The sequence below is a fragment of the Stylophora pistillata genome, chromosome 6 (genome assembly GCF_964205215.1).
Source record: "Stylophora pistillata chromosome 6, jaStyPist1.2, whole genome shotgun sequence".
Lineage (NCBI taxonomy): Eukaryota > Metazoa > Cnidaria > Anthozoa > Scleractinia > Pocilloporidae > Stylophora > Stylophora pistillata.
This window is the reverse complement of record NC_142524.1, coordinates 4,326,436-4,354,104: the sequence shown is the minus strand read 5'-3', so window position 1 is coordinate 4,354,104 and position 27,669 is coordinate 4,326,436. Positions and strand designations below refer to the sequence as shown.

The window sequence follows — 27,669 nt, the reverse complement described above, 5'->3', positions numbered from 1 at the left end:
CTGACTTTTACAAAAAGTGTGACCATCAGAACCAGGACTTAAGTGAGGCATTTGAACATAATTTTGGCCCAGGAAGCGGGGGGGGGGGGGTGGCTGGAATTTGAACGAACCACAACTCTTAAAGTTCAAATGTCAGGATGTTTCCTGAGGGGAGAGGGATGTTCAAACTTCCAATTGATCGACACTTATTTGTGGTTATCAGCATGTACTTGCACATTTATGAGTCTGCTAGGTTCTGTTCCGAACTTGTGGGGTACACTCTACTCTCAAATGTCAAATCCTAGTTTTTATCTTTTTCATGTCGCAACTTCCTACCCTCATCTCAAGTTTTAATAAGCGCGAATGAGTGTCATGTAACGCAACTTCCGTTTAGTTCGATCGCTCATGGCTAGTGCTTTTCAGTTGTTAGCGTTTTTGTAATTGGGTGTATTAAGTGTATTTGACATGTTACACTGAATAAATCATCTCTCAAAATATCTCTGTTTAGGTTGTTAAAGAAATTGTATCCAACTGCTGTGATCTCAAAAGTCAGAGCCAAACATGTCACTGCAGCCCTTTAGTGACAAGCAGCTGAATTATTTCAAGTTTGCCTCCATCGTGTTGAATGAGTTCGCAAACGCTTTGCGTCAAACGTTCAAGTCCATGTGGGACAACACTTTTGGGCATCGGCCCGGATATCAATTGTGGGACGACTCCACAGCAGTAAGGAACTTGTTCCTCGCTGAAGAGGGTGGCAAGTCCAAAGTTCCTACACACCTCTCCTATGAAGAATGGGACTGTACAGCCCTTTTTCAGACTACCATATATGCGAAGTCCTTCGCTATGCTGGACAGCACAGGCCATAAGAGGACCCTTGGTGAGTTGTACTTGAGGCACCTTAAAATACCTCATGGAAAGTTTCATGTATCTGTGGTGAGTCCAAGTGGAAACCAAGCCGAGACGTTTACACTCGCGCTTGATCAGCTTCGACTGTTAAGAAATGCACTTTGTCACTCACAAAAGTCGGAGATTGATAAACCAACATTTGACCGATACATGCAGCTGGCTAAAGAAGCATTCAAAGCTCTTGGTATCAAAACTGACCCAATTGATGTCATCGGTAGTTTGACAGAGTCCGACTTTCCCACAACAGCAGTTCGCAATCTGGAGCACGGTATCAATCGAGAGCTTCGAGAGCGAATCAAATTTCTCGAAGGCGAGGTTTCAAGTATTGATGAATTAAAGGCGTTGACAAATGTAATAAAGGAAAAAGTTGAAGGTGGAGTAAGTAAGGAAGACCTTGCTTTATTGGAGAAGAAGATGGATGAATTGAAAGAACAAAATAATAGAACCCAGAAAGGTACAATCTTAATACACTTCTGTAGCTACGTTACATTTTTTAAAGGGTTTGTTGAAGAATCGACTTGATTTCTATCTTCACAGCTAAAATAGGGCAGAATGCGTAGTCATCATTTATTATTCATAACTAATAAAGCAGAAAATTTTAACGCGACCTCGCTTTGAAGGGCCCTAAATTAGAGAAGAATGGACCAAAATTGACCCACTAGGCTTCGTGAAATTCACTTTACTGAGTTGTAAAAGTGCATGCTAACTTCTAAATTAGTACACAGAATTTTGAAGATCAAAGATATGTCTACGATTTTTATCTAAAATGAAGGAAATTACATGAAGTAAAAGAATTATCCTTTCGCGCCTGAAAGTTGCGGAAACCTACCTTTTGTTGACCCGAGAGTATTGCATACATTTTAATTGTTTGAAACAGATTGCTGAGAGATAAAAAATGGTATGCGAGGCTCACTTTGTTGCGTCAGAGGCATACGGCTCAGTTCCTGAGCAACTTTCAAAAAGCCCCACGACATTTGATGAATCATGTTGACAATTTAAGGTTTAATTGCGTTTTCCCGGCATTATCATTTGATTTAAACTTTTTTAATATCATAACAGATTACTTACCATGATTGTCACTGTTCTTTGCCATTTGAAAGATTCAAAGGCATTGCTTCCGCCATCATGTCTTCCTCCGATGGTTCCACACTTCACTGGCCGGCAAAGAGAATGTGAAGGCATCGTCGGTCACGTGGCTTCCACATCCACCCGAATCGTGTCGATATGGGGCTCGCCTGGTTTCGGAAAAACTTCTGTGGCAACTGCTGTGGGACATAAACTCCAGGATAAAGAATTGTCCGTCTACTTCTTCTCCTTACGAGGGCTAAACTCAAAATCTGATTTGATATCAAAGCTGTTTAACTTTTTCAGGAGAGCTTCTACAGAAGATGAAATACCCCAGCGGCTACCAATGGACGAAGAGCTTTTTCAAGTTCTGGCCAAGATTCCAGACAAGTTTGTGGTGATTCTTGACAATGCTGATGAATTACTCGAAAGCGGAGCGCCAAACGTGAAAGAAGATTTCATACAGTTTCTTAGAGATATTCTCAGTCGATCCAAGAAGGCAACTTTTGTTATTACCACAAGGGAGTCGCTTGAATTTATGAATGTGCACTTTAAAGACCACCAAGCAGTGAGATTAGGGCCATTAGATGAGTCCTTCTCTCAAGCATTGGTGACTGAGTTACTTCCAAATGCTATTTCCGCATGCGATTGTGGAAAAATTGCGAAAATCTGCGAGCATGTGCCTCTGGCCATTAAGCTGTTGTGCTCCACCATTTCTGAAGATAGCACTCAAGCAAGTCACTTTCTTGAGGAGTGGAAGGAATCTGTAGAAAGAAACATTGTCGATCTGTTAGACAATCCAGACTATCCTGGTAATCTGAGATTAAAATTTCTATTTGAATCATCCTTTCTAAGACTTTCAGTACAAGACAGAGAGGCTGTGGTTTCTTTGAGCATTCTATCTGAAGATTTTAACATCTCGGTTGCCGCAGCCGTTATGGGAGTTAAAACAAAGCTCGAGGCAAAGAAAATCTTACAAAGGCTTCAAAGAAAATCACTTCTTGACTCTGGTTCCAAACCTGATTCATTTTCGATGCATAAACTGCTTCAGTCCTTTGTTAGAGAAAGAGGAGAAGACGAAATGAAAGAAACAGTGCTGAGTTCAAAAGTGCGCTTTTCTGCATTTTACGTTTCTCTTTTTGAGAAGTTAAACGCACAGTTTTTGACAGGACATTCAAAGTCAGCATTTGTTGAATTCTACGAAAATAAGCAAAATATTATTCAGAGTCTAACCGAAAGTTGTTCGGATCCTAAGACATGTGACGCTGTTTTTGGTGTTTTAATAGAAGCAGAGATATTTCTAGATTCCCTGTTCTGGTGCGAGGGAAACGTCTTCAACGAGCTTTATGAATCAGCAATCAATCAAGCAAAAAAGCTTAGAAAAAGCGTTTTTCACAACCAGCTTCTGGTTTCCCTGGCGTTTGGTGAGGTGTGTTGGGGTACAAAAGGAAAAACGATGAAGCTGCTTTCCGACGCCGAGGAGGAGGAAATGTCATGTTCATCCTTTTCAGTAGGATACAGAGGAAAACTCTTGTGTTATAGAGGAATCTGTCAAGTGGCTTCTGGGAAAACAGAGGATGGAGCTCGAAACTTAGAAAATGCTCTTTTGTTGATGTCTAGCAACGCTGACCAGAGAATTCTCAGAGTAACGGCAATACAAGTTCTTACGATTTATCACCGCTTTAAAAACCAATTTTCAGTTGCTTCAGAGTTTTATAACAAGGCGTTGCAAGAATGTAGAGCAGTGGGAGACACAAGTCTTCTTATCATTCCACCAATGGAAAAAAAAGAATTGAACTTTGTCGATGGAGAAATTCAAGAACGAAAGCCAGATAGTCTTATTACTCAACCACTCAGACTAGAAATTATCTGTGTTATCAGCGAAGCAACTAAGCATTTATTCGATGACTGTACCAAGCGATTAATGAGGAATGCTGTTATTCAAATGGCAGAAGAAATACACAAGCCGCTCTGTCTTACATCATTTGGGAAAGCACACGCAAACACAGCTCAGAGTTACGAATCCCTCGGATCAACACAACACAATTTGGGCGACCTAGCTTCAGCACTTCAGTCGAAACAGCATGCTCTAAGTATCAGAGTTGAACTGTTTGGAAAAGAACACCCAGACACAGCAAGGAGTTATGAATCACTCGGAGCAACACAGCACGATCTGGGCGACTTTGCTTCAGCGCTTCAATCCAAACACCATGCACTCGACATACGTATTAAACTGTTTGGAGAAAAACACGCAGACACAGCCAGGAGTTACGAGTCACTCGGAGTAACACAGCACCACCAGGGTGACTTTCCCTCAGCGCTTAAGTCCAGACAGCATGCACTCGACATCCGTATTAAACTGTTTGGAGAAGAACACGCAGACACAGCCAGGAGTTACGAGTCACTCGGAGAAACACAGCACCACCAGGGCGAATTTGCTTCAGCGCTTCAGTCCACACAGCATGCACTCGACATCCGTATTAAACTGTTTGGAGAAGAACACGCAGACACAGCCAGGAGTTACGAGTCACTCGGAGCAACACAGCACCACCAGGGCGACTTTGCTTCAGCGCTTCAGTCCACACAGCATGCACTCGACATCCGTATTAAACTGTTTGGAGAAGAACACGCAGACACAGCCAGCAGTTACGAGTCACTCGGAGTAACACAGCACGACCTAGGCGACTTTGCTTCAGCGCTTCAGTCCACACAGCATGCACTCGACATCCGTATTAAACTGTTTCGAGAAGAACACGCAGAAACAGCCAGGAGTTATGACTTACTTGGAAAGACACAGCACGACCTAGGCGACTTTGCTTCAGCGCTTCAGTCCAAACAGCATGCACTCGACATCCGTATTAAACTGTTTGGAGAAGAACACGCAGACACAGCCAGGAGTTACGAGTCACTCGGAGCAACACAGCACCACCAGGGCGACTTTGCTTCAGCGCTTCAGTCCACACAGCACGCACTCGACATCCGTATCAAACTGTTTGGAGAAGAACACGCAGACACAGCCAGGAGTTACGAGTCACTAGGAGCAACACAGAACCACCAGGGCGACTTTGCTTCAGCGCTTCAGTCCACACAGCATGCACTCGACATCCGTATCAAACTGTTTGGAGAAGAACACGCAGACACAGCCAGGAGTTACCAATCACTCGGATTAACAAAGTACAACCTTCGCGACTTTGCTTCAGCGCTCCATTCTGAAGAACACGCACTCGAAATCCTTATTAAACTGTTTGGAGAAGAACACGCAGACACAGCCAAGAGTTATGACTCACTCGGAGTAACAGAGCACGACCTAGGCGACTTTGCTTCAGCGCTTCAGTCCAAACAGCATGCACTCGACATCCGTATTAAACTGTTTGGAGAAGAACACGCAGACACGGCCAAGAGTTATGACTCACTCGGAGTAACAGAGCACGACCTAGGCGACTTTGCTTCAGCGCTTCAGTCCAAACAGCATGCACTCGACATCCGTATTAAACTGTTTGGAGAAGAACACGCAGACACAGCCAGCAGTTACGAGTCACTCGGAGTAACAGAGCACGACCTAGGCGACTTTGCCTCAGCGCTTCAGTCCACACAGCATGCACTCGACATCCGTATTAAACTGTTTGGAGAGGAACACGCAGACACAGCCAGGAGTTACGAGTCACTCGGAGTAACACAGCACGACCTAGGCGACTTTGCTTCAGCGCTTCAGTCCACACAGCATGCACTCGACATCCGTATTAAACTGTTTCGAGAAGAACACGCAGAAACAGCCAGGAGTTATGACTTACTTGGAAAGACACAGCACGACCTAGGGGACTTTGCTTCAGCGCTTCAATCCAAACAGCATGCACTCGACATCCGTATTAAACTGTTTGGAGAAGAACACGCAGACACAGCCAGGAGTTACGAGTCACTCGGAGTAACACAGCACCACCAGGGTGACTTTCCCTCAGCGCTTAAGTCCAAACAGCATGCACTCGACATCCGTATTAAACTGTTTGGAGAAGAACACGCAGATACAGCCAGGAGTTACGAGTCACTCGGAGCAACACAGCACCACCAGGGCGACTTTGCTTCAGCGCTTCAGTCCACACAGCATGCACTCGACATCCGTATTAAACTGTTTGGAGAAGAACACGCAGACACAGCCAGGAGTTACGAGTCACTAGGAGCAACACAGCACCACCAGGGCGACTTTGCTTCAGCGCTTCAGTCCACACAGCATGCACTCGACATCCGTATTAAACTGTTTGGAGAAGAACACGCAGACACAGCCAGGAGTTACCAATCACTCGGATTAACACAGTACAACCTTCGCGACTTTGCTTCAGCGCTCCATTCTGAAGAACACGCACTCGACATCCGTATTAAACTGTTTGGAGAAGAACACGCCGACACAGCCAAGAGTTATGACTCACTCGGAGTAGCAGAGCACGACCTAGGCGACTTTGCTTCAGCGCTTCAGTCCAAACAACATGCACTCGACATCCGTATTAAACTGTTTGGAGAAGAACACGCAGACACAGCCAGCAGTTACGAGTCACTCGGAGTAACACAGCACGACCTAGGCGACTTTGCTTCAGCGCTTCAGTCCAAACAGCATGCACTCGACATCCGTATTAAACTGTTTGGAGAAGAACACGCTGGCACAGCCAGCAGTTACGAGTCACTCGGAGTAACACAGCACGACCTAGGCGACTTTGCTTCAGCGCTTCAGTCCACAGAGCATGCAATTGACATCCGTATTAAACTGTTTGGAGAAGAACACGCAGACACAGCCAGCAGTTACGAGTCACTCGGAGTAACACAGCACGACCTAGGCGACTTTGCTTCAGCGCTTCAGTCCACACAGCATGCACTCGACATCCGTATTAAACTGTTTCGAGAAGAACACGCAGACACAGCCAGGAGTTATGACTTACTTGGAAAGACACAGCACGACCTAGGGGACTTTGCTTCAGCGCTTCAATCCAAACAGCATGCACTCGACATCCGTATTAAACTGTTTGGAGAAGAACACGCAGACACAGCCAGGAGTTACGAGTCACTCGGCGTAACACAGCACCACCAGGGTGACTTTCCCTCAGCGCTTAAGTCCAAACAGCATGCACTCGACATCCGTATTAAACTGTTTGGAGAAGAACACGCAGACACAGCCAGGAGTTACGAGTCACTCGGAGCAACACAGCACCACCAGGGCGACTTTGCTTCAGCGCTTCAGTCCGCACAGCATGCACTCGACATCCGTATTAAACTGTTTGGAGAAGAACACGCAGACACAGCCAGGAGTTACGAGTCACTAGGAGCAACACAGCACCACCAGGGCGACTTTGCCTCAGCGCTTCAGTCCACACAGCATGCACTCGACATCCGTATTAAACTGTTTGGAGAAGAACACGCAGACACAGCCAGGAGTTACCAATCACTCGGATTAACACAGTACAACCTTCGCGACTTTGCTTCAGCGCTCCATTCTGAAGAACACGCACTCGACATCCGTATTAAACTGTTTGGAGAAGAACACGCAGACACAGCCAAGAGTTATGACTCACTCGGAGTAACAGAGCACGACCTAGGCGACTTTGCTTCAGCGCTTCAGTCCAAACAGCATGCACTCGACATCCGTATTAAACTGTTTGGAGAAGAACACGCAGACACAGCCAAGAGTTATGACTCACTCGGAATAACAGAGCACGACCTAGGCGACTTTGCTTCAGCGCTTCAGTCCAAACAGCATGCACTCGACATCCGTATTAAACTGTTTGGAGAAGAACACGCAGACACAGCCAGCAGTTACGAGTCACTCGGAGTAACACAGCACGACCTAGGCGACTTTGCTTCAGCGCTTCAGTCCACACAGCATGCACTCGACATCCGTATTAAACTGTTTGGAGAAGAACACGCAGACACAGCCAGCAGTTACGAGTCACTCGGAGTAACACAGCACGACCTAGGCGACTTTGCTTCAGCGCTTCAGTCCACACAGCATGCACTCGACATCCGTATTAAACTGTTTCGAGAAGAACACGCAGACACAGCCAGGAGTTATGACTTACTTGGAAAAACACAGCACGACCTAGGCGACTTTGCTTCAGCGCTTCAGTCCAAACAGCATGCACTCGACATCCGTATTAAACTGTTTGGAGAAGAACACGCAGAAACAGCCAGGAGTTACCAATCACTCGGATTAACACAGTACAACCTTCGCGACTTTGCTTCAGCGCTCCATTCTGAAGAACACGCACTCGACATCCGTATTAAACTGTTTGGAGAAGAACACGCAGACACAGCCAGCAGTTACGAGTCACTCGGAGTAACACAGCACAAAGTAGGCGACTTTGCTTCAGCGCTTCAGTCCAAACAGCATGCACTCGACATCCGTATTAAACTGTTTGGAGAAGAACACGCAGACACAGCCAGGAGTTACGAGTCACTCGGCGTAACACAGCACCACCAGGGCGACTTTGCTTCAGCGCTTCAGTCCAAACAGCATGCACTCGACATCCGTATTAAACTGTTTGGAAAGGAACACGCAGATACAGCCAGGAGTTACCAGTCACTCGGATTAACACAGTACAACCTTCGCGACTTTGCTTGAGCACTTTATTCTGAAGAACACGCACTCGACGTTCGTCGTAAACTGTTTGGAGAAGAACACGCAGACACAGCCAGGAGTTATGACTCACTCGGAAAAACACAGCACGACCTAGACGACTTTGCTTCAGCGCTTCAGTGCAAACAGCATGCACTCGACATCCGTATTAAACTGTTTGGAGAAGAACACGCAGACACAGCCAGGAGTTACGAGTCACTCGGCGTAACACAGCACCACCAGGGCGACTTTGCCTCAGCGCTTCAGTCCAAACAGCATGCACTCGACATCCGTATTAAAATGTTTGGAGAAGAACACGCAGACACAGCCAGGAGTTAGGAGTCACTCGGCGTAACACAGCACCACCACGGCGACTTTGCCTCAGCGCTTCAGTGCAAACAGCATGCACTCGACATCCGTATTAAACTGTTTGGAGAAGAACACGCAGACACAGCCAAGGAGTTATGACTCACTCGGAGTAACACAGCACCACCAGGGCGACTTTGCTTCAGCGCTTCAGTCCACACAGCATGCACTTGACATCCGTATTAAACTGTTTGGAGAAAAACACGCAGAAACAGGAAGGAGTTATGACTTACTTAGAAAAACACAGCACGACCTAGGCGACTTTGCTTCAGCGCTTCAGTCCAAACAGCATGCACTCGACATCCGTATTAAACTGTTTGGAACGGAACACGCAGAAACAGCCAGGAGTTACCAATCACTCGGATTAACACAGTACAACCTTCGCGACTTTGGTTCAGCGCTCCATTCTGAAGAACACGCACTCAACATCCGTATTAAACTGTTTGGAGAAGAACACGCAGACACAGGTAGAAGTTACGAGTCACTCGGAGTAACACAGCACCACCAGGGCGACTTTGTTTCAGCACTTTAGTCCACACAGCATGCACTCGACATCCGTATTACACTGTTTGGAGAAGAACACGCAGAGACAGCCAGGAGTTATGACTTACTTGGAAAAACACAGCACGACCTAGGCGACTTTGCCTCAGCGCTTCAGTCCAAACAGCATGCACTCGACATCCGTATTAAACTGTTTGGAACGGAACACGCAGACACAGCCAGGAGTTACCAATCACTCGGATTAACACAGTACAACCTTCGCGACTTTGCTTCAGCGCTACATTCTGAAGAACACGCACTCGACATCCGTATTAAACTGTTTGGAGAAGAACACGCAGACACAGCCAAGAGTTATGACTCACTCGGAGTAACAGAGCACGACCTAGGCGACTTTGCTTCAGCGCTTCAGTCCAAACAGCATGCACTCGACATCCGTATTAAACTGTTTGGAACGGAACACGCAGAAACAGCCAGGAGTTACCAATCACTCGGATTAACACAATACAACCTTCGCGAAATTGCTTCAGCGCTCCATTCTGAAGAACACGCACTCGACATCCGTATTAAACTGTTTGGAGAAGAACACGCAGACACAGCCAGCAGTTACGAGTCACTCGGAGGAACACAGCACAAAGTAGGCGACTTTGCTTCAGAGCTTCAGTCCAAACAGCATGCACTCGACATCCGTATTAAACTGTTTGGAGAAGAACAGGCAGATACAGCCAGGAGTTACGAGTCACTCGGCGTAACAGAGCACCACCAGGGCGACTTTGCCTCAGCGCTTCAGTCCAAACAGCATGCACTCGACATCCGTATTAAACTGTTTGGAAAGGAACACGCAGATACAGCCAGGAGTTACCAGTCACTCGGATTAACACAGTACAACCTTCGCGACTTTGCTTCAGCGCTTCATTCTGAAGAACACGCACTCGACGTTCGTCGTAAACTGTTTGGAGAAGAACACGCAGACACAGCCAGGAGTTATGACTCACTCGGAAAAACACAGCACGACCTAGACGACTTTGCTTCAGCGCTTCAGTCCAAACAGCATGCACTCGACATCCGTATTAAACTGTTTGGAGAAGAACACGCAGACACAGCCAGGAGTTACGAGTCACTCGGCGTAACACAGCACCACCAGGGCGACTTTTCCTCAGCGCTTCAGTCCAAACAGCATGCACTCGACATCCGTATTAAACTGCTTGGTGAAGAACACGCAGACACAGCCAAGAGTTATGACTCAGTCAGAGTAACACAGCACGACCTAGGCGAATTTGCTTCAGCGCTTTAGTCCAGACAGCATGCACTCGACATCCGTATTAAACTGTTTGGAGAAGAACACGCAGACACAGCCTGGATTTGACTCACTCGGAAAAACACAGCACGACCTAGCCGACTTTGCGTCAGCGCTTCAGTCCAAACAGCATGCACTCGACATCCGTATTAAACTGTTTGGAAAGGAGCACGCAGACACAGGCAGGAGTTACCAATCACTCGGATTAACACAGTACGTTCGTTGCTTCGCGCGCGGACCTTGGCAGCTTATTCCATAGGAAAGGAGCAGCTAGCAGGAAAGCTCCGTCACCCAATGTTTTCTTAGTTTTCACACTTGGTCCTTCCGGCAAATGACCATTATGGTTGCGCCTCAAAGGGTAGGACGAAGGCCGTTGAATACTAATTAAATCTGAAAGGTACTTAGGTGATAGGCCATGCAGAATTTTAAAAGTTATCAAGAGTATCTTATAATGTATCCTGAAGCGCACTGGTAACCAATGTAGTTCAGCGAGTAGAGGTGTAATATGAAAGAACGTATGCGCACGATATATAAGTCTCACACTTGTATTCATAACACGTTGCAATTTCATAATTTGATATTCTGGGATTCTGTACAAAAGGCTATTACAATAATCCAGTCTACTACTAATGGAAGCATGAACTAATTTCTCAGTAGATTTCCTGGATAAAGATTTCCTAATATGACATATATTGTATAAATAATAGAAAGCACTGCTACAGGTCTTTGTAATGTGAGCTCCCATATCCAGATGCGTATCGAACCATGTGCCTAGATTGCGCATGCACGCAGAGGCTTCAGGAGAGACTTCAGTCTGCCCAATCTTGGTGCTTTGGATTGAAACTTTTGAGAGCTGCTGACGTGTACCTATGATCAGGAACTCAGTCTTGTCACCACTGAGCATCAGCTGATCCTCCCTCATCCATGCTCGGACATCGCAGATGCACTTTTGCATGGCTGATACAGCATTGACTTCACTGGAAGAGTCAGGGGGCTTAAATGACAAATACAACTGTGTATCGTCAGCGTAGTATGGACCGAGGGCAGATGCTGTTTAAGAATCTGGAACAGCTTTAGCTCACATAGATGAGTAAGCACTATTTCTATCGCCTTCACACTTGTGCAAGGAAATGAGTATGTAGCTATCAAGATACCATAGGGTAGACTGCACACTATGATTCCAGATCTGTTATGATGTGACATTCTATGTACACTGAGGTAACAGAACAGAAAAACATTAATTTTTTTTTTATCAATAACATGAGTACTGGGGTGAATCAGTGGAAAACAAATCACACCGGAAAAAAAAAAACATTTGGGGGTATTGTTAAATTGTACTTATCATAATGATTTCAAGTTGACTATCTGAAAATTTGAAAACAATAATATTATAGGATAATGGCCTGCAAATGGTAGAGTTGTTGTAAAATTGTAACTTATTGAAATCACAAACAGAGTCCGGGAAGCTTAGAGCTCACCAAGCTGGTTATACAAGTATGTTACAAATATCTTCCTCTATGTCTATATCTGTGTAACACCCCAAATATGGTGAGTCTGTAGGTTATGATAATGTGAACTAAATATTGTGGATTGCAGTTCAGCAATGGAAAAGGCCTGGTCAAGCATATCAATAAGAAGTTCACATTATTTGATAAACAGAAAACTGAATTTTTAAATACTCTTTTAGGAACCTTGTAACTCTCATGAGTGTAGAGGATAGATTTGATCCTCACAATATAGGGGTTATTAGTTGATCGAATATCAAATTCTCCAAACTAACATCATAAGAATTGTATGGCAGACAGTAAGCAGAATTGCTTGTGCGATCTTGGGAGTTAAAAGACCTTAGCTCACATCTTTTCTTATGAAGTTTTTGTTATGAATACCAAGATTTTAATAAAGTAAAGATTGTGGATACAGGGAATGAGTCAAAAAAAAAAAAAACCCTGGCCAATACAAAGTGTATGTTGACAAATTTTCTTCCCTCTCAACTCAGCAAAGAAAATTACATTACCTACAAAAATTCTTTCTGTAGATAATGTATTTAATCTCTTGGTTACCATTTAAAGTTTGCAGAATAAATTCCTTTTAGAACATAGCTAGCAGAGCCGCGCAATCAAGTTCAGTAAACGTAAGCGTGCTCAAAATTCTGATAGTGCACGCTGATAGCGTGAGCAAATCGCTTCGCCAGAAATTTTTTTTTTCATGCAAGTGGCCATTGTTAGGGTGGGGAAAAATAATATATTTCGCGAAAATAATGGATACAAACAGAGACTCGGCCTACTAGTCCCAAAACGAAGACAATTTTTCGACCTTTTCCCTTGGGCTAGAGTTCTTAAATGAGGCAGGAAAGGAGAAAAACAACGGAAAAGGAGACTCGGCATCAGCGCCATCACGATTCGCTTCAATTGATATTGTTGTCCGTTTTTCGCACTGGATTTGATGCACAATTCGACCGGCTATGTTCTAAAACAGTTGGTTCATGCTTTCAGCTGTGCACTATCGAGTTATGGAGCAAGTGGGAAGTTTGGAGAGTACTCAAGAAGCTAGAGTTACCCTTGGCTATTGCCTCGGGCAACTCTTACACTTCTTTCGTGCTCACCAAACTTCCCGCGTGCTCCATAACTCGATAGTGCACGCTAAAGCATGAACCAATTGTTAATTGGCATGCAGCAGAGTCTGTGGGAAAATGAAAGAAGGATGGAGGATCCTAGAAAAACATTTATTTCTGTTCAAAGCACTTTGAGACATTGCTTTACAGCCAACTTTTATTATAATGTTTTGATGATTCTGTAAAAATATAAATATAGCTGTACCCCTCTGCACAGGTGTTTATGACTCCCACCATGCCTTCAGAACTGTAATTTAAAATTCCAATTTGGCTGATTAAGTTATTTACAAAACATTCCCGATGAAAGTTGACCACCTGGATATAAATTGGCTTATAATTTATCAATTCTCTCTAGCCCTTAAGTGGGAAACTTTGCAGATTAATGATAAACAAAGTGTTTCTCCTACTTCCTGCCCTAGAATCTCTCACCTTATCCTCTTCTCATGTCTATTCGATACCCCTCCCACACCCCTCCCACACCCCTCGTACACCCCTCCCATTTCTCTTCCAACCCTTTTAGCTCCCTATTTCCTTGAGATCCCATTCATTTCACTATTCCACTAAATCTTATAATTTGAAACTAGGAAATTTCTTGTAACCAACCTAATTTTCTTCAAATTAGACAAACAGAACCTACCTTGTTTTTCAGATGTTGTAGTAAAGATAACAATAAACTGGGTACTTGAAGCACCGTGAAATACCTCCTGGAAACTTTCACGCATCTGTAGTAAGTCCAAGTGGAGACCAGAAAGATACGTTTGCACTCGCGATTGATCAGCTTCGATTATTAAGAAATTCGCTTTGTCACTCAGAAAAGTCAGAGATTGATAAACCAACTTTTGATCAATATATGTATGTGGCTAAAGAAGCATTCAAAGTTCTTGGTGTCAAGACTGACCCAACTGATGCCATTGGTGGTTTGACAGAGTCCGACTTTCCCACGAAAGAGGTTCGCAGTTTGGAGCAAGGTATCAGTCAGGAGCTTCGAGTGCTACACGAATTTCTCAAAGGCGAGAGTATAAACGAATTAATAGCAGTGAAGGACAAAGTTGACGGTAGAGGAAGTAGGGAAGACATTGCTTTGTTGGAGCGAAAGATTGATGACTTAAAACTAGAAATTACTCAAGACCAGAAAGGTAAAAAATTACAGCTTTTCTTTAGCTATATGAGAAATTTCAAGAAAGTTTGGTACCTTAAACACTCTATTTCTATCTCCCCAGCCTAAAGATACAGACAGAACTCGCCTCTTAGTGCGTTTCGAGATTCAAATAAGTAACGCGACCGTTCAAGAACTGTTCCCTCAAATAGGCCAATAGGTCGACTATGGAATCCACCATTCTAAGTATGAATAATAATTATTTAATAACCTTGTTTCACACGCACTGATTCTCAACGAGCAATTCACAAACAGCTGCCGCCTCGGTTGTCGCGAAAAAGATCATTATGCATGCATTTGGTCTATCATGTTAACAATTTCAGATTAAATTCAATGCAATTAGCATTTGATTTACAGTCCTTTATTATTACACAGAATACTCATCATGATTGACACTATTCTTTGCCATTTTAAAGATTCAACGGTATTGCCTCCGCCATCATGTCTTCCTCCGATGGTTCCACATTTCGCTGGCCGCCAAAGAGAGTGTGAAGACATTATCGGTCACCTGAGTTCCACATCCACTCGAATCTTGTCGATATGGGGCTCACCTGGTTTTGGAAAAACCTCTGTGGCAACTGCTGTGGGACAAAAACTCCAGGATAAAGAATCTCCCGTCTATAGCTACTTCTTCTCCTTATGAGGGCTAAACTCATAAACTGATCTAATATCCAAGCTTTTTAGCTTTTTCAGTAGAACTTTAAAAGATGAACTACCTCAGCAGCTACCGATGGACGAAGATCTTTTCAAAATTTTTCCTGAGATTTCGGACGAGTTTGTGATGATTCTTGACAATGCTGATGACTTACTTAAAAGTGCAGCACCCAACGTGAAGAAAAATGTTATACAGTTTCTTCAAGACATTCTGAGTCGAACCACGAAGGTAACTATTGTTATTACCACAAGGGAATCACTTGAATTTATGAACGTGCATTTTGAAGGCCACCATGCAGTGAGAATAGGGTCATTAGATGAGTCCTTCTCTCAATTGTTAGTGGGTGAGTTACTTTCAAACGCTATTACCACATCTGATCGTGAAGAAATTGTGAAAATCTGCGGGCATGTACCTTTGGCCATTAAGTTGTTGTGTTCCACCATTTCTGAAGACAACACTCAACCGAGTCAGTCTCTTGAGGAATGGAAAAAATCTGTAGAAAGAAACATTGTGGATCTGTTGGACAATCCAGACTATCCTAGTAATCTGAGACTAAAATTTTTATTCAAATCGTCTTTTGTAAGACTTTCAGTACAGGAGAAAGAGGCGCTCTTGTCTCTAAGTATTATATCAGAGGATTTTAACCTATCGGTAGCTGCAACTGTCATGGGTATTAAAACAAACCTTGAGGCCAAAAAGATGTTGCATAGGCTTCGGAGGATATCGCTACTCGACTCTGGTTCCAAACCTGATTCATTTTCGATGCATAAACTGCTTCAGTCCTTTGTTAGAGAAAGAGGAGAAGATGAAATGAAACAGTGCTGAGTTCAAAAGCGCGCTTTTATGCATTTTACGTTTCTCTTTTTTAGAAGTTGAACGAACAGTTCTTGACAGGACATTCAATGCCAGCATTTGTTGAGTTCTATGAAGAGAAGCAAAATATCGTTCAGAGTCTAACAGAAAGTTTTTCAGATCCTAAGACATGTGACACTGTTTTTGGTGTTTTGATAAAAGCAGAGATATTCTTAGATTCCCTTTTCTAGTGCGAAGGAGAAGTCGTTGACAAAATTTACGAATCAGCAATCAATGCGGTGAAGAAGCTTGGAAAAGGCAATTTTCACAAACAGTTAATGGTTTCGCTGGCTTTTGGTGAAATGTATTGGGGCACAGAAGGAAGAACAATGAAGCTGCTTTCCGAAGCCGGGGACGAGCAAGCGTCATGTTCTCTCTCGGCAGAACATAGAGGAAAACTCATTTGTTACAGAGGCGTCTGTCAAGTGGCTTCTAGAAAAACAGAGGATGGAATACGAAGCTTAGAAGAAGCTCTTTCGTCACTGTCTGGCGATGCTGAACAGAGAATTGCTATTTGTCATCGTTTCAAAAAACAATATTCAGTTGCGTCTGAGTTTTATAAGAACGCTTTGCAAGAATGTGGAGCAGTTGTAGACATGAGTCTTTTTATTATTCCTACAATGGAAAACAAAGAAGTCAACATTCTCGAAAAAGAAATCAAAAACGAAAGCCAGATACTCATCCGGTCAGGTTAGAAATTATTTGTGTTGTTGGCTCAGTAACAAATCATTTTTTTTGATAAATATACCGAGAACTCAATGAGCAATGCTGTAATCCAAATAGCAACAGAATTACAGAAACCGACATTACAGAGATCACTCGGCCTTTGGAAATTTCAGCGCAATGTCTGTGATACACTCCAGAGTGTGTTTATCATCAAGAAGCAATTAAATTGTCTGCTGCAAGTATCAGCTATCATGAAATGGCCATTACGGAAAATGGAAACGTAGAATCAGAGACTCAGCCGAAACTTGATGAGAATCTAGGGTTACACGAGCATCAAGAAGAGCTTCTAAGGAGTTACTTCGACCATGGCGGGAATCTGTTCAAACTGCAAATATATCCTGAGGCCCAGATATTTTATAATCGTGCACTATGAATACAAGTTAAACTGTTTGGAGAAGAACACCCAGACACAGCTCAGAGTTACCAATTACTCGGAGTAACACAGCACGAGTTGGGCGACTTTGCTTCAGCGCTTCAGTCCAAACAGCGCGGACTTGACATCCGAGTTAAACTGTTTGGAGAAGAACACCTAGACACAGCGAGCAGTTACGAAACACTCGCAGCAACACAGCACGAGTTGGGCGACTGCTTCAGCGCTTCAGTCAACACAGCGCGGACTTGACATCTGAGTTAAACTTTTTGGAGAAGAACACCCAGACACATTGAGGAGTTACCAATCACTCGGAGCAAAACAGCACGAGTTGGGCGACTTTGCTTCGTCGCTTCACTCGGAACAACGCGGAGTCGACATCCAAGTTAAGCTGTTTGGAGTAGAACACCCAGACACAGCGAGGAGTTATCATTCAGTCGGAATAACACAGTACAAGCTTGGCGACTTTGCTTCAGCGCTTCAGTCAACACAGCGCGGACTTGACATTCAAGTTAAACTGTTTGGAGAAGAACATCCAGACATAGCGAGGAGTTACCAATCACTCGGAGTAACACAGCACGAGTTGGGCGACTTTGCTTCAGCGCTTCAGTCCAAACAGCGTGGACTTGACATCCAAGTGAAACTGTTTGGAGAAGAACACCAAGACACAGCGAGGAGTTACGAATCACTTGGTTTAACACAGACTTTCTTGGGCGACTTTGCTTCAGCTTTTCAGTGAATACAGCGTGCATTTGCCATCCAAACTACACTGTCTGGAGAAGAACACCCAGACACTGCCTAGAGTTCGAGTACGAATCACTCAGAGTAACAAAGCACGATTTTGACGACTTTGCTTCAGCGCACAACACGACCTCGCACAATTGCAACTCGTTACTTTTAAAGCGCTTCAACTACCCATAGATCATTACATTGAAAAACACCCAAAAATTCAGAACACATTTAAATCGCTATCCACGACCTTTGCCGCTATGATGCGATCCCTTCTCTCACATGACATTTTGTAAACACCCTTTTTTCACCTTTTTTTCAAATACGTCACTGTGGTTGATCGCTTTAGAAAGTGACGAAAACTTGTTCGATTCTGCAGGCCAGGAACATGTTTGAGAACTTGAATCGCCTATCGTGCTTTGTGAAGTTTTGCTGCCCCATTCTGAATGGAAAAAATTAAAGAATATTTTTAGCTTGGCCTCATGGGGGGGAATGAGAGATAATCCCAAATCAAAATTCTAACATTTAGTTACACTTGATAACTTGAAATTACTTTGCGATTATTGCTAAAGCTTTAAGTTAAAATGTTTTCAAAATGTGCCGGAGAAGTACAAAATTAATCGAATGGTCTAAAGACATCCTTTGCACATTTGTCACGACAAGTAAGTGATAGTTAGTGGATCCAAGCAGGTTTTTCCATTTACACTGATCTTGTCTTGCGGAACGATCTTCTTCTTCAGGGAAGATAGTCGCTCAATTTCCTGGAGTTGACTACATGTGCTACAAACCGGTCAGTCAGTCGGTCATTCAAGGTAGTTTTGGTTTTATCAACTGAGTTGATAATGTAAATTGGCCACCACAAGGAGTTTCAGAGGTGACGTTTGGAGCGTTAGCCGGAGCAAATGTCGCTCAGTCAGTCAGAGTCGTTCGGTCAGTCAGTCAGTCAGTCCGTCGCTCAGTCAGTTGGCTCGTTACTCGCACAAAATTCACGCAAACGAAAAGATTGAAAACAAAAATGTGAACGTTCGAAAAGGAAAAATTTAAGACCTTTTTACCTCAAAGTTAAGTTAATTGCAAGTAAGTTAGGCTTTTCACTTTCTCTATACACCGTGAATTACAAGCTTTTGTAATTGATTGACAACTTGATTCTAACAGCCTGCAGGCCACCTCTGACTCGTTTTCAACCTTCTTACATTATCAGACGTTTAACTTCTGTCTTAGTAGCTGTTAGAGCAATGAAAGATTTCACAGGCACTGGCTGAGAAGAAAATCAACATGAACTATCTTCACCTCAGACCACATTTTATTGCAAAGAGGTATACGACCTTAATTACACATCTAATTAGTGGCTTTAAAATACGACTTCTTCGAAAATATTAGCAGAGTGTAAACAGAAAAGAGACATCTAACAAGTTTCAATAATAATAACAATTACAATAATACACGTTCAGCTTTTTTTATAAATAAGTTAATCAGTTATCAACTCAGGCCAGCTACTGTCATTAAAAGCCAATTGCTGCAGTGAGGCTGTACACCATTTATTGTTATACTTTTTTATAGATCTTTTATTTACAATGTTATTCGTCGGTCGAGAAGATCAACTTGACAAAGCCGTCTTCACTTTCCAGCGGCTGAGCACAGAATGGGCATATGGCCTGAAAAGCATCACAGCCATGAGGAATGGGAAGTTGTTGCCAAAACCTGCATCAAAAGGATAAAAAAAAAAAAAACACCACTTTATTATCGATTCTCCCTCATGAACGAGACACGTTGATGTTATCTGTGAGAAGTTAACAGTTCATTAACAGTTCATTCCGCCGCCTGGTTAGCTCAATTGGGAGAGCGCCGGACTGCTGTGCGGGAGGTCGAGAGTTCAATACCGGCCGGACCAACACTCAGGGTCTTAAAATTAACTGAGAAGAATATGCTTCCTTTCTTTAACATCAAGAAATGGTTAGATATTCTAGTCTTCTCGGATAGGGACGAATAAATGGAGGTCCCGTCTCCTGCAGGGTTGGGGTAGGAGACGTTAATTTCCCACGCACGAGATTACTGTGTGATGGATGTCCTCCCAGGGGTGGGTTGGGTGGGTAGTTACATGGCCGTTCTGAGAACCACTTCTGTGAAAACGCCCCTGTCTAAAGATTATTATCTATTCTATCTATTCTATTCTTCATAAACATCTGTTGACCTTTTTACGTACTCCAAGATCAAAATATCAATTCTCTAAACTGTCTGTTCTAAATTTCTCACAATTTCAGCTCTGAGAATTTGGTATTCAATCAAACAAAATTCCCCTTATCAATATTTTTCTTTCTTCTCACCTAGCTCTTCTCTGCTTTAGAATGTACTGTTATTGTTAGGGGAAATTCCTTTGTTCACTCGGTGGAATACAAGGGTTAAGTTAGTATTTTGGCTGACAAAGTGTCTCGTATAGGATTGGAACTCTGTTAAACTTCACTATCAAACTGATAAAATATTGGTAAAGTTTTACTGTTACATAGTGTGACTTTACAGGTTACAGGTTACTTTACATATTATAAACCATTTTTTTGGTTCAAATAGCTTACAAAAGGTCTTAGGGAGGAACTCTAACCAGAGAAAGACAAATTGAACTCTTTCAGATGCAACTGTTCTTCAGTTGCTAGGGTATCTCATTCTGGAGCAGCAGGGAACCTCACCTTACTGTTTCCTCCGAGCAAACATGTCCACAAGGTACAAAAGCATGTGTAGCAGCAGGCTCTCCCTGATTGAATGCAGGTTCTTTTCCAATACTCAGTGGCACATACCTGCTGACCTGGTGAAGCAATGGAAATTGTGGATGTTGCTTGACACTAGCTAGCTTAAAAGTAAGATGGATGCCTTTGGTGTCAAATATTTTCCACAGTGGCCAGCCAGCATGCTGATGGAATATTTTCTACGCCCCCTCCTCTCCCCACTACAGGTTGTCATAACCCTTCCACCCACCCAAGAGGCAGTAATTTCCAGGCACCCTTTGACAATGACTAAATCAGTGGATGGGAATAGTGAGCCTGTGGGTGGGGTAGGGGAATCCTTGTAACACCCACTATATACTAAGTACTCAGGAGTGAAATGACTGTCACTAAACTACCCTTAAACCCTGAGATCCACTGCAAAATAGCTGAGATGTTCCACAGGAGCTTGCCCTGACCAAATTGAAGAGCCCACTATGTTTCTGGCAATAAACCCTTTGATTCCCAAGATCTCCTAATCAGTTCTCCTTACCATCTGCCATATAAATTCTTATAATATTAGTTTGAAGAAATTGGTTTTGGATCAATTAATAACCTCCTTTGAACTGATATTTTTTCTTTATTCTCACAACATGTCTGCTTGATAATGCTTTGACACCGTAATGAGAAATTCTCTCTTGGTCACTCAAGAGAGTAAAGGATTAAACTGCATTAAACTGTCTAAATTTTTCCTTAAGAATCCTTGTAGAAAATTTTCTCATAATTCTATAAAATATAAAATTCATTTGAGATTGTAGGAAAAGTTTTTTTCTTAATCTCCTCTTCTTGTCAAAATGTTTCTTATGCCAGGTTTTATTACCTGTAAACAAACTGGACAAGTTCTTTTGTCTGCAAGATTTCTCTCAGGTGAATTCCATGAATGAACACCATGTAAATGACCACACTTGAGGTAAACATATGGCTGTGCATTGGTCACATTGCTAGAGGGCTGAAAACAAAGAAATATTACAGGAAAATTAAAAGGGAGAAGGGTGTCAATGATATTACATTAATCCTTCCTATCCATACAAATGTACATCAGTATGGATGTTTTCCACTCTGTTCTCCATACATTCTCTTTGGTACTGACATGACAGGTACTTCCCCTAAGGATTGGGGTGAGTTTTGCATATCACTTCCCTCCCTCCCTCCCCAAATAAACATGCATCACTAAAAATAAATAATACTGCTGCAACAAAGATTCAATAAAAAACAGCAAAGGAACAACCTCAGTCTTACCTCTGATTGACTTGGAAATCTTAACGTTGTGAGACCCACAGGACACTGAGGGCGAGAAGCATTTAGGCACTCCCTCATTTTGTCAATTGTTTCCAAGGTCTACAGGTTTGAATGGAAAAATTACAGTTAAGTCTCAATTGTTTAGTTTTGCCATATCTAAATTCCAGCTTATTAAATCATGTCACTTCCTTCCAAAATAAATATTATACCAATAATAATTACATCTATTGAGTGGAAACCATTCTGAAAATCTGTTCTAAAATACAATGGTCCTACAATAATTATAAATTAGAAGAAATCTATTTTTGTATATAAATTTAAAATTTAAATGCAATGGATTTATCTTGCACCCTTTGTGGCATTACAGATATCTTTATCAAAAAACTTTTCTGATGTGAAATACATGGAAGTAATCATCATGTCCTTAATTCATCACTAAATAAAGTTAAACTTGCATTTATTGAAGGCTCTCAATCAATTAAATTATGAAGGGTTAAAAATGTCAAAAGGCAAATTATACAATCACTGTGATACCAAAGTGATGGAACAACCCCATTAAGGGAACACCTCCAGGAGACAGAAAATTTGGTTCTGTCCTGGTGTACCGGTTCACAAGGGAATTACCATTGTTCTTTCTTTGTTTAGGAGTCATTGATTAGCTGTTGTGTATTGTTCGGTCTTTTGTATCGGCTCTCGTGAACCGGTACATGAGGACAGAACCGAAAATTTGGTCAGCTCCTAGAAACAAATTATTTATTATCTTGATTAAAGGGTGTCTATGTCTCTATTAAGACAACTTTTTTTCCAGTTTAGAAAGTGTTCCCTAAATGAAGTCATAATGGAAAAATTGAATTAAAGGTTGATGGTGAAGAATAATTTTGTGAAGCAAAAGACAGAGAAACATACAGGCATTTCCTTTATAGCTTCAGCTGATCTCCATAGTAACACAGCTCCACAGAGATCAATCAATGACCCATCAAGTAAATCATTGGACTCATCTTCAACCTAAACAAGAATAAGTGTTATTAACCCTCTACACCCTAACATCAGTATGCATATTCTCCATACTGTTTTCTATACATTTCCTAGGGTGCTGACAAGGAGAATTTGTTTAACAATCAAAACCTTCCTCCTTTACACCCTAACATCAGTATGCATATTCTCCATACTGTTCTCCACTCATTTCTGAAAGTGCTAATCAGGAAAATTTGTTTAACAATCAAGAGCTTCTTTAGTTGGTAATCATTTCTTTTATTTTCTCATGATTCAGGGGAGATATTAGAGGTTATTTACTCTTAGAGGTCAGATGGCCATTTACATGTTTGAAGGGTGAAAAGGGTTATTGGTGCTATTGATATTATTGACACATTGTGATCATAGCAATAATAAATAATAAATAATAATAATAAGTAATTTAGCAATGGACATCCACTGGGTGGCTCTTCTTGTCCACTGTTTCCAGATCGAATTGGAATTTGGAATGTTGGTTTTGCAGAGAGAGGAAAACCGGAGGACCTGGAGAAAAACCCTCCGAGCAAGGACGAGAACCAACAACAAACTCAACCGACATGTGACACCGGGTTCGGGAATCGAACCCGAGCCACAGTGGTAGGAGGCGAGTGCTCTCACCACTGCGCCATCCCTGCAATGATTTCCTGCCAGGTGCTATATAACCTACTAAGGTAGCATCATTACTCAGTCCTTTAACCTTTTGGCAGTGACTGGTTGAAACTGATGGCAACATAACAATAAACAGAGGTCTATCTATCAGTTAGTACTGTAAACTACTGGAACTTACAGTCTTCCCTTTCTCAGTGGTCGACCGTGTTCTACGAAGTCCATATACATTCCCACATACTGATATTTCACACCATATTGTGGGCTGACAAGAAGGACCACCCTTGGCATTCATTAGACGAATGCCATTGGTGGTCAGACCATCCATCAAATTCTCGTCATTTTGCCACTTGGGGGCTTTTTCCTGTTGAGCAAAATCACGATGTAACTACTTTGACAAAAAAAAAAGATGTTCTTCTGCATTAATGCCTTACAAACACTGCATTCAAACTCCAGCAGAATAAAAATGACTTGAACTTGTAGGACTAAAGCATTGCAAAATAGAGTAAAGTTTAAAAAATGCCAATTTCTGCTTTAATAAAAATGAGTATAACAAGAATCAAGTATTTTTTTTAAAAAAATTTATTGAGATGTATATTTTTATTTTGAAAAAGTAAAGTTTTGAACTTACTCCTAAAAATATATTACTAGATTTATCAAAACCAGCTGCAAACACCCTGGCAGTATAAGGTGGTTCTCTATCGACGACAATGCGACAAGCATATCTGGAGATAGTGCTCTTGTGTGTGTCTGGGTTCAAATCTGAAAGCTTATTTCCAGGAGCTGTGTCAGTCACCACAAAGTCTATTTTAGAATCAGCAGAACGGCCAATCTGCAAAAAAAGAAAAAAAAGTCCAGTAAAAACTGAATTCTATACTGTTCATCTAGCTATGATAATCCTCATTGTAAACCTAAAACTTAATATTACACAAAAAGTCTCCAAATGGTAACAGGTATCTCTCACAGTGACCCAGATAGTGTCAATGCAAAATACACTGTGTAGACATCTACGTACACATCACTTTGCTTTGTAGTTACTGGTAAGTTTAACTTTCATACTTTCTTGAATTTATACATAGTGCCAATGCAAAATACACTTACAAGTCACTTTCCTTTGTAGTTACTGGTAAGTTTAACTTTCATACTTTCTTGAATTTATACATAGTGCCAATGCAAAATACACGTACACGTCACTTTGCTTTGTAGTTACTGGTAAGTTTAACTTTCATACTTTCTTGAATTTCTACATAGTGCCAATGCAAAAATACACACACATGTCAATTATTTGCCTTGCCCTTCGGCTTCGGCAAATAATTCATCTACTCGCCATGGACAAATCACAATATTTTGCTCAACCTCGTCCAATAATTGTTAAACATTTGTTGAATAATCTGCCTAGATTGGGATCTCCACCTTGTCGAGGTGGGGTGGCTTGCTCTCCCCAGTGACCCCTAGAGCTATGTTGGCTGGAGTCTTGCACTCCTGGCAGGGACACCCATGCCAAAAAGGTCGAAGGGTAGGGGCCAGACAAAGAGTGATCCCACTGGCCCTCTAGGTTGGGAGTTGAGCAGAGGGGTGATAACCCTCTCCTGTAAAAAAAAAAAGAATTATTACAGAAACCAGAAGCAGAGTGAATTCACTATTTTAAAGGGGAACTGTGGCAGTACCTCATAAGAGAGAATTAATGAAGCACGGGAGCCAAAGCCAGCAGGACGCCTCCAGGCTGATGAAGCCACTGTTAAAGAAAGGCAAGAGGCAGGTTGGAGGTCGTGGGAGGAGGTGCGGACCACAGAAACCAATTGAGAGGAGTGGAAAAGCTCTGTGAAGGCCCTATGTGCCATGAGGCATGATAAGGATTGATGATGATTTGTTGAATAATGATCTGCTCTGTTATGCCATCAGAGGTGGAAGACAAGAGCACAGTTGGTGGGAGGAGTAGAATCCTCCTTGGAAATCTTTGTTAAAAAACCTGACTAGGTCTTAAAGGAAAAGGTCCGAAGGCTGTAACTAAATTTTAAGTTTCTTCTGCAAGTATGTACCATCATGTGACAAAATTTACTTCTGCCTGGTTAAAGATAAACAGTAATCCTAATTTGCAAAGAATATGGCAGGTTTTCAATAGTTTTTCATTTTTCAGGGAGCCTATTTTCCACCTGGCCATGACAGCAGAGGAAGTAGGGCTTCTCGGTTGGTAGAGATATTCTCTGATGTTAGTTAAGAACCGTAACCTCTCAGTCTGCCAACCTCCATCCCCCACTCACTCCACCCCAGCTCACTCCACCCCATGCTATTGCCAAGGAATCAGTCAGACTGCATTAACTGCGAACGGATCTCTGGATGCGCTTTGTAGAAAGATGTGCCTCAGATTTACATGCATAAAACATTAGTCTTTGCACTGTGCTAGTCACTCAGTTGCAATATGTTTGCAGGAGAAAAGATATTGAACAAGTCAACGTGACCTATGAGAAGTACTGGAATGGGGAGTGCAGGTATGCAAGGATTTTTTCACACAATATTTTGTGAAAATATTTTCTAACTAATTTATTGGGAAAATTTTAAAAATGTACTCGGCAGGAAGGCACATACCCACAGCCTAAATTAGGGAGCATCTTTTACCCCTTCTCCACACAGATTTACATACAGCTCTCTAATAACTTTTTGTTTCTTAAATTATATTTTTTTTCATATTTTATTTTTCAAAGAGCTGGGACCACCTGATTTTGAAGTAGCTGAAAATGAGGCTATAAAGCTGAAGGTACGGGTGTGTTTGATTCATATTTCCATCTTTATTAGGGTAGCCAAGGGGGGAACCAGATTCCTTTTCACACACCAATTTTTGAAAAATTCATGTGTCACATATTCAAAAGGGACAACTTCAAATCTGCCTTTGTGTGCACTACATTTCAAGAAAATCTACAGGTTTTCACTAAATGAGTCACACAGGTCATGTGTGGTCAGGTGGTAAATCATGCTTCTTCTTTGGTGACCCGGTCTCCGTACTTAGAACCTTGCAGATCAGTTCACTATCCAAGAAGCCCATCATGAGGGTGGACATTTTAACTTATCAGCCAGAGAGTGTTTGCTTGATTTTATTTTACTACAAAATTGTGTTACCCAGAGTACTGACAGAAGGAAAATAAAAAAAAAACTATAGGTGTGAGCTTTACAAAGAGATCTTGCCAGCCATCAAGGAAGGCTGAATTATTAGAAAATTATCATGATTAAAAGAATCTGAATGACATGGTCCAGTTCACTATTAATGAGATCCATTGAGAGAAATTTAATTACTCATTCATTTGTGTTTTTGTATTTCTTTTGACCAGTTGGTTCATCACAGCTCAGAGCTCAACATGAATTATTTGAGGCCTCTTCAACTTTTTAGAATTTTACTGATTTGATATCTCAGGTTGGTGGAAAGTGTCTATTTTGTATTCCAAATTGTTGCTGATTTACTTTTTTTTTAACAGTGACAGCTTTCAACCACCAAATGGTTTTTGAAATACTTAAGTCCCCTTTGAAATGGGATTATGATTTCTACTGATACCTTATTTTCAAAGGCTTCTAATACGAATTTTTCCTTTTCCTTTTACAGAATGTAGCTGATGTCTTGCAACAATAATAAGTGACTGCAAATGACAGGATTGACTGAAAAACATCTGCTAGGTTGATACCTTGAAGAAATAAGTAGTTAATTATTGACTTGTAAACACACAGTCTGATAATAATGATGATGACAATGAGAATGATGAAGACAGCATTGATGACAATGACAATACTGATGACCATGAAACAGGGGTTTCATTAATGTTTTCAGGAGGAGGGCAACTGGTTTTCACAGGCGGGCAAAACTTTTTGAACTAAACTTCTTTATAAGATAAACTTTCCCCCAGACTGTTAAACCAGGTGGGCAAAACCATCCTTACAACTACTCAATTTGGCCAGTGCCCGGCCCTCAATGAAACCCCTGCTTTTAAGATTTAGGCTCTGCCAAATATTTCTTGCTTGTTCACTCTGAAGACCTAATGCACAATTTAACATTAAATGGTGAAAGTAAGATACCCAGTTCTTGTTTCATCTTCTCAGTTGTTCACAAGTGTTCTCCACTATTTCTATCGCCTTCACACTTGTGCAAGGAAATGAGTATGTAGCTATCAAGATACCATAGGGTAGACTGCACACTATGATTCCAGATCTGTTATAGTGTGACGTTGCATATACACTGAAGTAACAGAACAGAAAAATATCTATCAATAAC

The 27,669-nt window shown here is 42.0% G+C and overlaps 1 protein-coding gene and 1 pseudogene across 1 annotated transcript; one reads left to right on the top strand and one right to left on the bottom strand.

Annotated features, from left to right (window-relative positions):
• Window positions 1-491: 491 nt before the first annotated feature.
• On the top strand, window positions 492-12,625 carry LOC148727831 (uncharacterized; annotated as a pseudogene).
• A 6,465-nt stretch (window positions 12,626-19,090) lies between these two features.
• LOC148727830 (E3 ubiquitin-protein ligase pellino homolog 1-like) lies at window positions 19,091-25,700 on the bottom strand. The gene is made up of 9 exons (XM_088724874.1): window positions 25,659-25,700; window positions 24,828-24,965; window positions 24,046-24,246; window positions 23,596-23,778; window positions 22,704-22,802; window positions 21,798-21,896; window positions 21,379-21,507; window positions 20,487-20,602; window positions 19,091-19,506 (listed from the first exon to the last, which is right to left on the bottom strand). The coding sequence occupies exons 1-9, from the start codon at window positions 25,698-25,700 to the stop codon at window positions 19,383-19,385; spliced, it is 1,131 nt and encodes a 376-aa protein (XP_088581000.1). The 3' UTR covers window positions 19,091-19,382.
• Window positions 25,701-27,669: the final 1,969 nt, after the last annotated feature.